General features: G+C 36.1%; 1 protein-coding gene across 2 annotated transcripts; it reads right to left on the minus strand.

Annotated features, from left to right (window-relative positions):
- Positions 1-408: 408 nt before the first annotated feature.
- Positions 409-11,947, minus strand: LOC111704885 (tubulin beta-4B chain). 2 transcript variants are annotated; one of them, XM_023477264.1, is made up of 7 exons: positions 11,804-11,947; positions 8,799-9,066; positions 8,117-8,184; positions 7,700-8,009; positions 7,475-7,616; positions 5,924-6,276; positions 409-683 (listed from the first exon to the last, which is right to left on the minus strand). In XM_023477264.1, exons 1-7 carry the CDS (start codon positions 11,858-11,860, stop codon positions 544-546), a joined length of 1,338 nt encoding a protein of 445 aa, XP_023333032.1. In that variant the 5' UTR covers positions 11,861-11,947; the 3' UTR covers positions 409-543. The 2 variants fall into 2 exon arrangements, with proteins under 2 accessions (XP_023333032.1, XP_023333033.1); XM_023477265.1 differs by lacking the exons at positions 409-683; positions 5,924-6,276 and adding exons at positions 6,390-6,597; positions 6,740-7,092 and having other exon boundaries at positions 11,804-11,942.
- Positions 11,948-12,294: the final 347 nt, after the last annotated feature.

The following is a 12,294-nucleotide window of genomic DNA, read 5'->3' on the forward strand; positions in this document are numbered from 1 at the left end:
TGCAGAGCTGAGTAAATAGTAAAAAAGTAAATATTATTAACTGCAGGGACAGCTGAAATCAGTTATTGGGTTTTCTTATCTAAGAAAAGTTTCATAAATACTTGAAAAAAGAGATAATATTGCATTTTTGTGAATAAAGTTTATCAAAATATTTGTGACCTGCTAAAATAAGAATAAAAAATTAACAGGAGGAACAAACACAAATTTTCTAATCCTTTAATCTTTACAACCTGATGGTGTAAACCTTAAATATTTCAAGCCTAGATTATCATCTGATATATGAGAATTCTTATGTCCAAGGTCTTCGACATCAGGTTGTTAAGATATAGGGATTAGAAAATCAGAGATTTTTACAAATACTCTGTTCCACTGTTATTGAGCTTAAACAATAGGATCAGTTCATTAATGTTTAGAATAAATGCATATTATATTTAACCCTTAAAATTAGATTTATAAATAATAGGAACAGGGTGTCATAAAAATACATCAAGAGTTGCAGAGGACTAGATAATATGCTTGTATTTTGTACCACCCTGTATCCATTTACTCGTCTTCATAGTCTTCACCCTCTCCTTCTTCATAATCATCCTCAGCAGTTGCCTCCTGGTACTGCTGGTACTCGGAGACAAGATCATTCATGTTGGATTCAGCTTCAGTGAACTCCATCTCGTCCATACCCTCACCTAGATACAATACAGAGGGTTTTAAGATGGACATATCTGATATCGTATCCACCCCCAAAGTAGGAGTTTTGAGAGTCGAATTTGCGCTCAAACTCAGGATTTACAGATCTTTAAAAAGTTTAATATGTCTCAAATAAATCCGAAAGAAGTTTTCCACAACTCTGCATACTCAGTTCAACTACCTTACATAGCCGGTCACTCCCTTTAACAAAGGTACCCTTTGACCCTGAACAATGATGTGGAAGATAGCATCGTTGTTATAACTTAAATAGTGTTAAATGTTAAAGGTAATTTTATAGAAAAACCATTTAAAAAAAAACAAGATGGATAAATTATTTATTCTAGATCAGATAAAGCTTTTAAGGGTACCGCACCCAACCGTATCATACCATTCTAAAACTGAAGGGTCCCTTGAAATTTCGTTGACAGTCCCTTTAACAAGATATAATACATTATTTAAAATATCCAGAATACCTTGATATCCGTATCAATATAATATCAAAGGTATGTATTCAAATCAAAAGATATGTATTGTACGAAAAATCTCGAGTTCAAAAACATCCTATGTATCCATTAAAGGTAGATCCAAAGTATTGAAAATTCAAAGATATCTATGATATCTCATTTATCCAAGAATACTGTTCCTCTTCTTTGTAGACAAAGGAGAGATATGCATTTTGAAACATATTTTTGCTTTTGTTTCTCCCTAATATTCCGCATATTTCTAAGAGCTGCATACTTTTCTTTAATTTGATATCTTGGCGCCAGAAATATCAAATCAAGTATAATAGAAACAGTCGGATAAAAAAAATTCACTGCTCTTTTTCTTGAATTTGTTAAAAAATATTTAATTTCAAAATAAATTGTTAGGAAAAAAAATAAGAATTATATTTCATGCGTTTAAGGTATCCCATGTGACGTCCTTTTTGTCTATTGAAGGCAGCTGGATATCTAAGTTGCCAAGAATCCATTTTTCTAAGGAATTTTATCTAGGATATCCAAAGTCATCCTAGATTACCAGAGTATCAAAGTATTCATATATATAGTATCCATAGTATCTAGGAAATCTAAGGTACTCAGTATATCCAAGATATGCATAGTATAAAAGGATATCCAAGATATGCAGAGTATTAAAGGATATCCCAGGTATGCAGTGTATTAATGGATATCCAAGATATGCAGAGTATTAATGGATATCCAAGATATGCTGTGTATTAAAGGATATCCAAGATATGCAGTGTATCAAAGGTATCCATAATATGCAGAGTATCAAAGGTATCCAAGATATGCATAATATAAAAGGATATCCAAGATATGCAAAGTATTAAAGGTATCCAAGATATGCATAGTATAAAAGGATATCCAAGATATGCAGAGTATTAAAGGTATCCAAGATATGCAAAGTATAAAAGGATATCCAAGATATGCATAGTATAAAAGGTATCCAAGATATGCATAGTATTAAAGGATATCCCAGATATGCAGAGTATAAAAGGTATCAAAGATATGCATAATATAAAAGGATATCCAAGAAATGCAGAGTATTAAAGGTATCCAAGATATGCAGAGTATTAAAGGTATCCAAGATATGCATAGTATTAAAGGATATCCAAGATATGCAGAGTATTGAAGGTGTCCAAGATATGCAGAGTATTAAGGGATATCCAAGATATATGCAGAGTATTAAAGGTATCCAAGATATGCATAGTATTAAAGAATATCCAAGATATGCATAGTATTAAAGGTATCCAAGATATGCATAGTATCAAAGGTATCTATAAGAGTATCCAGGTGCTGTAAAGACAGAGTATATAGATATAACCTTGCATCCATGTATGCGTCACCTTTGTATAGAAATACAGGATTTCAACCCCCTCCAGTATTATCTATAATTACCCTGTTTTGTACATTTCATTCCTCCAATAGTTTTGTCTTTTAATTCTTTCTGTATTTAGAACTTAACCCATAAAACTATAGAAGGGGTTCTATAAACCTGTAAACATCCTTTGTTTATCTAAATTAACAAATATTTTGGATAAATAAAACATGTCCAGGACCAAGGTTATAATGCAAGGAAATTTTTATTTCAGAGGTGTATGCATCTTTTGTACTGAAGTGTACTGTCTCTGGGCGGTAATGTAAATACAAGACGGATGTCACAGCCTGACATGGGATCCATCTTTCACATAAAAAATCAATGAAATGTTCTGGTCATAGGAAACTATTATGTGAATTATCAAAATTATTTTAATGCTTTAAACCTCCTTGGATACTAGAGTAACATTGATGTATCTATTCTTGTTTACAAATTTCGCCCAGAGAGAACTGGTTTCAATATGTACGTAGAGAATGCGCAACAGCAATTAATTTTCCTTGCATTATTACCTTGTCTAGGACTAACTTGGGAACCACCTTTGCCTGGAAACTAAACTTTCGTTTGACAGTCAACCCACTACACATTGTTATAATGTTAAAATCAAGCTAAGAACAATCCAGTGCAGTTCTACCAGAGCTCCATTATCCAAATTTAAGGCAAATCGATCCAGGGCTTCAAGAGTTATGATTGGGACATCCAAACAAACAGAGTACTATTTTATACATGTAGATGAGATTGAGAACATCTAGGAGATATAGGATTATCCAAGCGAATGAGACTCAGGGTTGTCATAAAATAACAGCCCAAAAAAACACTTAAAAACAACACCTGTAAGTGGGCTTTTGGGTTTTATTGGGTTTTCTAATTCTTTTTTTTAATTGTCTTTTCTTCACTCTTAAAATGAGTTTTCAAGAAATAAGATCCACTATCAACTGTATTGATTTTTAGGAGTTCACAGCACTAAAACTAACACATTTATTCATTTCCTAAAACTTTAACCAATGATCTTAACAAAATGAATATTTTTCGAATATTAAGTTATTTAGAGAAAATATTGAAATAATCAAGGAAGTCAACCTTGTCACTCTGGACTTCAAGATGGTTTCTGGTTTAACATCAAACAAATCAAATTGTAGACAACTTTTGAAGCAATCGATCATCTGCAGTGCTCGTTATTTTTAAAAATAACAAGAATCAAAGATATTAAAAAAAACCAAGAAGATACACAGAACTACAACAGAGCAGTCGAAAGGAATTGAGTCGTTGTCGCACTATGATTTTCTATTCCCTATAACTTTGCCAATAACTTTAGATATTTCACTCTTAATTCTGTTAGATCAAAGGTTTCCACCATCTCTGGTTGTTGAGACATAGAGCTTAGAAAATGTAAGCTTGTGGTAAAGACTCAATTTCTTTGTTACGATGGAACAAGGATATAAAATTCCTTCGTCATTTTTTCGGTATTTAACAGTGGTCTTCCTTCTTGAGCTGATCAATATAAACTATCTACCGATTATTCTGAGTAGTCCCACCCCAATCAGAAATATGTATCCAAGTGAGAAAACAGAATTAGTCTGAAAGGAATCGAGTCTTTGTCACAAACTCAAATGTTCTAATCCGTATATCTTAGCAACCTGATGATGTAAACCTTTGATTTCAAATTATAATTTTTTGATCCAATAGAATTCATAGTTTGATATAGCTAAGGTCTACAACATTCGGTTGCAAAGATATAAGGATTATATCATCAGAGTTTGTGGCAAAGACTCAATTCCTTTATACTCAATTCCTTTATAGAACTATAATATGAAAAAATTTCAGTATGGGAGGTGATATTATATTAATTTGAAGAGTATTTATATTTATATTTATCATCACAACATAATTATTTTTCATAACTATAATGTTCAACTATTGATTAAAAAGTAGGTTTAACTACTTTTAAATTAAAAAACCCAATAAACCCACTGGGCTAGAAGGATAAATTAAGTCTTCTGACTACTTTTGCCTTTAAACAGTCTATTTATCGACATGGCAACGAAAAAAAACAGTTTACAGTTGCAGAGAACCCTAAATATACAGAAATCGACAGTATTAATTCTGTAAAGTCGTCTCTGAAATCTCATTCTTTGTGGGTAACCCTGTATATTGAAATATCTAGAATGTCGTGGTAACACGTCAAGATATGAGTGAACATGTCGTAGAGATGAGTAGACATATCCCAGAAATATGAGTGAACACGTCAAAATATGAGCGAACATGTCCATAGTATAATAATTGAACATGATTTGAGTAAGAAGCGCCAGATTTTAGCCCTGGCGTAATCAACTCTTCATCCTACAACATTCTAACTTAGTCTCCAAAGCTGAAACCGAACACAAGAACGATCTTATCCACGATTTAACTAACTGAAAATCATCAAGTATTGGGTTGATCTAACTGGTATACGTAATGTCAAAACTGTAATGCCAGATTTTTTCAGAGCCAACTTTAAAAAGAATAGTAGACGTCATACATATCATTAATTAATCCTTAATGTTATGAGACCCATAATTTAGGTCGATACCCTTTAAACCTTTCTCTGATACAGTTTAAATGAAGTTTAATTGTGGCTTTGTCTGTGAGTTCATCCTGAATATCCATGTAAGTACGCGCAACCAACAGTAAATATCGAGCGAACAGGATTAAGAGAATTTCTTGATAAATGCTGTTCAAATCTATTTTCTTTGTTTAACCTAGATATATTCGTCCTTGTTTCACCCTTGTTTAATCGATCTGTTAGGTTTAATCAATACTTAAATTGTTCAAGGTATCACGAAACCAGGGGGTTGGAGAAATAAATAAACACATGCAATTGGGGTCCATTGAGAAGATTATACAAATGCTTAAACTGGCATTTAAATGGCTTAATTACAGCTTCCTAATTCAATCAAATGCTCCTATCTAAAAGTTTTAACAAACCAGTAATACTGGATATCCTATATTGATAAATGGAATAAAATTGACAAAACCTGCATCCAAAAATATTCAGGGACAACTTGCCGACTCGAAAATCTTTCAATGAACAGAACGGACTGAATTTCAAAGACCATAAAAAAAGTAGCAGACCTGATTCACAACTGTACCCTTGAAGCATTGTATGTTCTAGAGTGGAGAAGAAATCCATGTTTTTGACTTAATTGTTTGTTTTTCACTTGTGAATTCTTTAGGACAGACTTGCGGATTTCTCATCCTCGTGACCTATCATATACAGGATTGGAAGAAACCGTTGTGAATCAGGCAAGTCTCTTTTTTAATTGGTGAGTCCCAACTAGAAGATAAGCTAATAGTCCTGTCTAAAATAAAGTACCCTAGGTTAGACTACCTGTATACCAATGCAAGAAAGCTTTCCTACGGAACATGGCAGTAAATGAAGTTCCAATCCTTTTGAAGAGTTCCTGAATAGCAGTAGAGTTCCCGATAAACGTTCCTGCCATGGTTAACCCTCTTGGGGGGATGTCACAGACAGCAGTCTTGATGTTATTCGGAATCCATTCAACGAAGTAACTGCTGTTCTTGTTCTGGATGTTCAAGAGCTGTTCATCCACCTCCTTCATGGACATGCGTCCTCTGAAGACGACAGCTACGGTGAGATATCGTCCGTGGCGAGGATCACAGGCGGCCATCATGTTCTTACCCTCAAACATCTGCTGTGTGAGCTCCGGGACGGTAAGGGATCTAGAGAACCATATACATAAATCCTGGTATAAAACCAATAGTGCACATCTAGATAAAAACAAAAACAGGCAAGCTTGCGTCCTACCTTTTGCAGTGAAAGGAGAAAGTAAACCTTAAAAGTTTAGAATAAAGATTTATTGGTGAAATAAAATACGAATCATGGTCATGTCTGGCTTAAAAGTAATTATGCTTCCTCCTCCTCCTCTTCGTCAAATTCTCCTTCATCCTCAGCAGTCGCCTCCTGGTATTGCTGGTACTCGGAGACAAGATCATTCATGTTGGATTCAGCTTCAGTGAACTCCATCTCGTCCATACCCTCACCTGAACAAGCCATTCAGTCATTTTTAAAATTCCAACAAAAATGTCATTAAAATTAAAATATCCCAGGAGATCACAGAAGGTTAAATCAAATAAAGAATTTGCAGCTTTTTAAACTTTAAAAACGGTAAGTGTATTTATTCACCTGTATACCAATGGAGGAAAGCCTTCCTTCTGAACATAGCAGTGAACTGCTCTGAGATTCTCTTGAAAAGTTCCTGGATAGCGGTGGAGTTTCCAATGAAAGTGGCGGCCATCTTTAATCCTCTGGGAGGGATGTCGCACACGGCAACCTTCACGTTGTTAGGGATCCATTCAACGAAGTAGCTGCTGTTCTTGTTCTGGATGTTAAGGAGCTGTTCATCGACCTCCTTCATGGACATGCGTCCTCTGAAGACAGCGGCAACGGTGAGGTAACGTCCGTGACGAGGATCACAGGCGGCCATCATGTTCTTGGCGTCGAACATCTGCTGGGTGAGCTCGGGAACGGTAAGTGCTCTAAAGGAAAAACGTGCAAATAAAATCCTGGCAAGATATGTGCTAAATATTCAAGTGCGGGTTCAATTTGATAAAAGTGAATAATTTCAGACCCTAGGTTTTATTAAACAAAGCAAATATGACATATTTAAAACTAACCCTGTCATTTTGTTTAAAAAAACAAGTTTTCATGCTCCAAAAATAGCATTGTCGGTTCAATATCAATCTATGTGTAACATCAAACGTGAAAAATTCATATCATCCTTCCTAGATACCAGTAAACTCGCAAATCATACTTGTAAATACTCTGGACATTTTGAAGGGCTTCCATATTAGCATTGAAGATGAGAAAGCTTTAATAAATTGCGAGAATACCGGAGTCAGGACTAGAGTAAGAACTCACCTATATTGTTGAGAGCCACGGGAAGTGAGAGGAGCAAACCCAGGCATAAAGAAATGAAGACGAGGGAAGGGAACCATGTTAACTGCAAGCTTCCTGAGATCAGCGTTCAACTGACCAGGGAATCTAAGGCAGGTGGTCACACCTAGACAAAACAAAATCAATATTTTAAATGATATTAAAACAAAATTAATTCATCAAAAGTTCCGTGAAGGAAAAGACTTGTACCTGACATGGTAAGAGAAACCAAATGATTAAGATCTCCGTAGGTGGGGGTGGTAAGTTTCAAAGTTCTGAAGCAGATGTCATAAAGAGCTTCGTTGTCAATACAATAGGTTTCATCGGTATTCTCAACCAACTGGTGAACGGAGAGGGTGGCATTGTAGGGTTCGACAACGGTGTCTGATACCTTAGGGGAGGGGACAACGGAGTAGGTGTTCATAATCCTGTCAGGGTATTCTTCTCTGATCTTGGAGATAAGGAGTGTTCCCATCCCGGACCCGGTTCCTCCACCGAGGGAGTGTGTAAGCTGGAATCCCTGAAACACAACTTTGGATTAAATCTTGAAATTTTCTAAAAAAAAATAAATTAATACTGCAATATATAAATAAATTAATAATGCAAAATATTACAAGGAGTAAATACCTGGAGACAATCACAGCTCTCGGCTTCCTTCCTCACAACATCTAGTACAGAGTCAACCAGCTCAGCGCCTAAATACAGATATTTAGCTTAGAGAATTTGTAGAATGGTATTTTGCAACCGGTTTAATCTAAACCAATCCGGTTCTATCACGATAGGTCACAATTTTACAGGAAAACGTCTTTTCTCTTCCATCCTCTTCCTGTCGCCTGTCATGTAATCAGGTTTCGTTCCGTCAGTACTACTCTAGGCTATGTCTTATGTACTCCTAACTCCAGGATGACAGGACTAAAAGGTCGATGCATTTATGTCTCTTATGTCCCTGTCCTAGTTGAGTTTAAAGTAGTGCATAAGTTATCGATCTGAGGTCCCAGGACTGGAGTAGGAAAGTTTAACTTTCTACTCACAATACTTTTTCATTATTCTCAGACACGACATTATTCATTGATATTCCAGGGGGAGAGTGTTTTAAAAGGTAAAGGGGGGGGGCCTCTATTGTAGATTTAAAAGGAAGGTGTATTCTTCTGTCAAAGCGTGAGTGTATAATAAGCTCTAACATCTTGCAGTCAATAAACCCGTTTATTTCCTGAGTGACTCACCCGTCCCCCTGTAACCCTTATTTAAAATACCAGCCCCCCCCCCCTCACAACTGCTCCAGTATATAATATATATAGAAATAATTTACCTTCTGTGTAATGACCCTTGGCCCAGTTGTTCCCTGCTCCGCTCTGCCCGAACACAAAATTATCTGGTCTAAAGATCTGTCCAAAAGGTCCGGATCTGACACTGTCCATGGTTCCTGGCTCCAGATCGACAAGCACAGCTCTGGGTACATACTTGCCACCGCTGGCTTCGTTATAGTAAACATTGATTCTCTCTAACTGGAGATCTGAGTCCCCGTGATAGGTTCCTGTTGGGTCAATTCCATGCTCGTCAGAGATGATTTCCCAGAACTGAAAATAATGGAATAATTAGATAATTGTGTCGATATAAAAAGATAATTATCGAGCGGAACCAGCGACGTTAATTACGAGAGAAATGAATGATATTGATGACCACCATGAGAAAATTAACCAGTTAGGTTGGAGCGGAAAGAGAAATCGGAAGTTACTACTCTAGACTGGACCCTGAGCAGGTTTAAACCTGCTCCTATCACACCCGTCCTGTGTAGGCACAATACTGGATACACGTGCACTTCTCCAACCTTACAACCAGCCTACACCAATGTTTTGTAATTAATTCCCCTAGTTAAGATCACTAGTCCGGAAAGTAATATCGGGAAAATTACTTCCATTACGATATTTTGACCTGGAGCTAGCGACCACACGTCCGCTTACAACATTTACAGTTTAATTCAAGCTAAATCTAGGACCCTGAGCCGAGTGAAACAAGTATTGTTAAATCTATATTGAACACATTAAATACAAGAAGCCACAAGCTTAACCCCAGCAATGTTTCGATATTGATCATACAATAAAATTGCCTGCTTCAACCAGTAATTCATGATATTATATATCAATTTCTGTGTCTACAATTAGATCATTTGATAAACAAGTATTAGATTACAAAATAAGGGTAGCAGATAATGTTCTCTGAATATGTGAATATAAATATCATTAACAGATGAGATCAAAGACTCCAACACGTTCTTATTAGTAAAAGAAGGATTTGCAGGAGTGTAAGGTTTAAGAAGAAAACATTAGGAATTGGGAGGCAGGATTAAGAGGGGTACAGAGGAAGGATTTATAAGAGTAAGAAATAAGGATTGACAGTCGTCCAAAGGAAGGTATAAAGGAGTACTGAAGAAGGATGAAGAAGAGTACAGAGGAAAGATCAAGAGGAGTACTGAGGAAAAAATAAGACGAGTACTAAGGAGAGATTAAGAGGAGTACTGAGAAAAGATTAAGAAGAGTACATAGGAAAGATTAAGAGTACAGAGGAAAGATTAAGAGTACAGAGGAAAGATTAAGAGTACAGAGGAAAGATTAAGAGTACAGAGGAAAGATTAAGAAGAGTACTGAGGAAAGATAAAGAAGAGTACAGAGGAAAGGAAAGATTAAGAAGAGTACTGAGGAAAGATTAAGAAGAGTACTGAGGAAGGAATAAGAGTACTGAGCAAAGATTAAGAAGAGTACTGAGCAAAGATTAAGAAGAGTACAGAGGAAAGATTAAGAAGAGTACAGAGGAAAGATTAAGAAGAGTACTAATGAACGATTAAGAAGAGAACAGAGGAAAGATTGAGAAGAGTACTGAGCAAAGATTAAGAAGAGTACTGAGCAAAGATTAAGAAGAGTACTAATGAAAGATTAAGAAGAGTACTGAGGAAGGCATAAGAAGAGTACTGAGAAAGGATTAAGAAGAGTACAAAAGAAAGACTAAGAAGAGTACTGGGAAGGGAATAAGAAAGAGTACTGAGGAAAGAATAAGAAGAGTACAGAGGAAGGATTAAAAGGAGTACTGAGGAAGGACTATGAGTATTGCTGAGGAAGGATTAACAGGAGTACAGAAAAAGGATTAAGAGGAGTACTGAAAGGGATTAAGAGTACAGAGAAAGGATTCAGAAAATAATCTATAAATTACGTTTTAAAACATTTGCGCATGCGCGGTCCGCAATAAATAATGAAGCGCTTGAAATAATAGGTAAACTTGAAACTTCTTTTTCACTACAAGGCGCGATGAGACCAATTTTTCTAAATTTTCTGTTCTTTCCATGCGAAGACTTGACAAGAGTACAAAGATTGAATTTAGTAGAGTGCAAAAAAAAGTGGAAAGGATTATTAGTAGTACAGGATTACCAAAACTACACAATTTGGTAATAGTACAGAATAAGGATTATTAGTAGTACAGGATTACAAGAAGTACACTATTTGACATTAGTACAGAATGAGGATTATCAGTAGTACAGTATTACCAGAAGTATATTTGGTATTAGTACAGAATATGGATTATCAGTAGTACAGGATTACCAGAAGTACACTATTTGGTATTAGTACAGAATATGGAATATCAGTAGTACAGGATTACAAGAAGTACACTATTTGACAGTACAGAATGAGGATTATCAGTAGTACAGTATTACCAGAAGTATATTTGGTATTAGTACATAAAAGGGATTTTCAGTAGTACAGGATTACCAGAAGTACACTATTTGGTATTAGTACAGAATATGGATTATCAGTAGTACAGGATTACCAGAAATACACAATTTGGAATTAGTACAGAGAAAGGATTCAGTTATATCACGTACAAAGAACAAAACTTATATTAAATGCAAGAATGATTCGGGGATGAACTGAAACAGATTAAAGGGTTTAATATTAAGGGTAACATAAGGGAGATGAAATTAACACTCTGAATATATTCTCGCACAACAATAGGAAGGAATTGAACAGTCATTTCAACCCACCCCCCCCCCCCATATCACAATCTTAGAATTTCTTTTTACGAAATCAGGAACAACAGAAATTAAAAATTTTAAAAATAGTTGAACAATTAAAATATAACTTTAAATAAAACATTGAACTTCCCCCTTAACCCCGCGGTCCAGACAAGAGAGTAATGGCGGGAATACTGATATAATAAAACCGTTAACAATGAACACAACTTTTTAAACCTTTTAACCAGTCACACAATTAAGATCTGCTCTTTAGAAACGGAAAGTAACAAGAAAATAATTTTGTAGAATAATACCTTGGCTCCGATCTGGTTTCCGCACTGACCAGCCTGGATGTGAACAATTTCTCTCATTGTGGAGCAGGATTTGTGTGTCTAGACTGCAGGAAGAAGGTTTCTCGAGTGAGGAGTGAGGACTGAGGTTGTGTGCTGGCAGGGCGGGAGCTGCTGTAGCTAGGGAGCGCGGGTAAAGATCACGTGACTGGCCGCTCGGAAACCGCCCTGTGACGTCACAGTCGTAGTCTGCCGCATTGCCTCTCTTTTGGCGCGACTCGACTTTTTAAATTTTACCGGGAAGCTTTTTTAGCGGGAAATAAAGAGTTCTTTTAATTATAATAAACCAATTTTTATTCTTCTTAAAGCTAATTCATTCAAAAATTGTGTAATACCAGGGGCGAATACAGGGGGGGGGGCAGGACCTTCGCACCCCCCTGACGGATTCAGGGCCGGTGGGGGGGGGCGTGCCCCGAGATTTCAGAATAGCTCCTCTATAGCACTAGGGGAAAGTA

This window comes from Eurytemora carolleeae, unplaced genomic scaffold (genome assembly GCF_000591075.1).
Source record: "Eurytemora carolleeae unplaced genomic scaffold, Eaff_2.0 scaffold608, whole genome shotgun sequence".
NCBI classification, from domain to species: Eukaryota; Metazoa; Arthropoda; class Copepoda; order Calanoida; family Temoridae; genus Eurytemora; species Eurytemora carolleeae.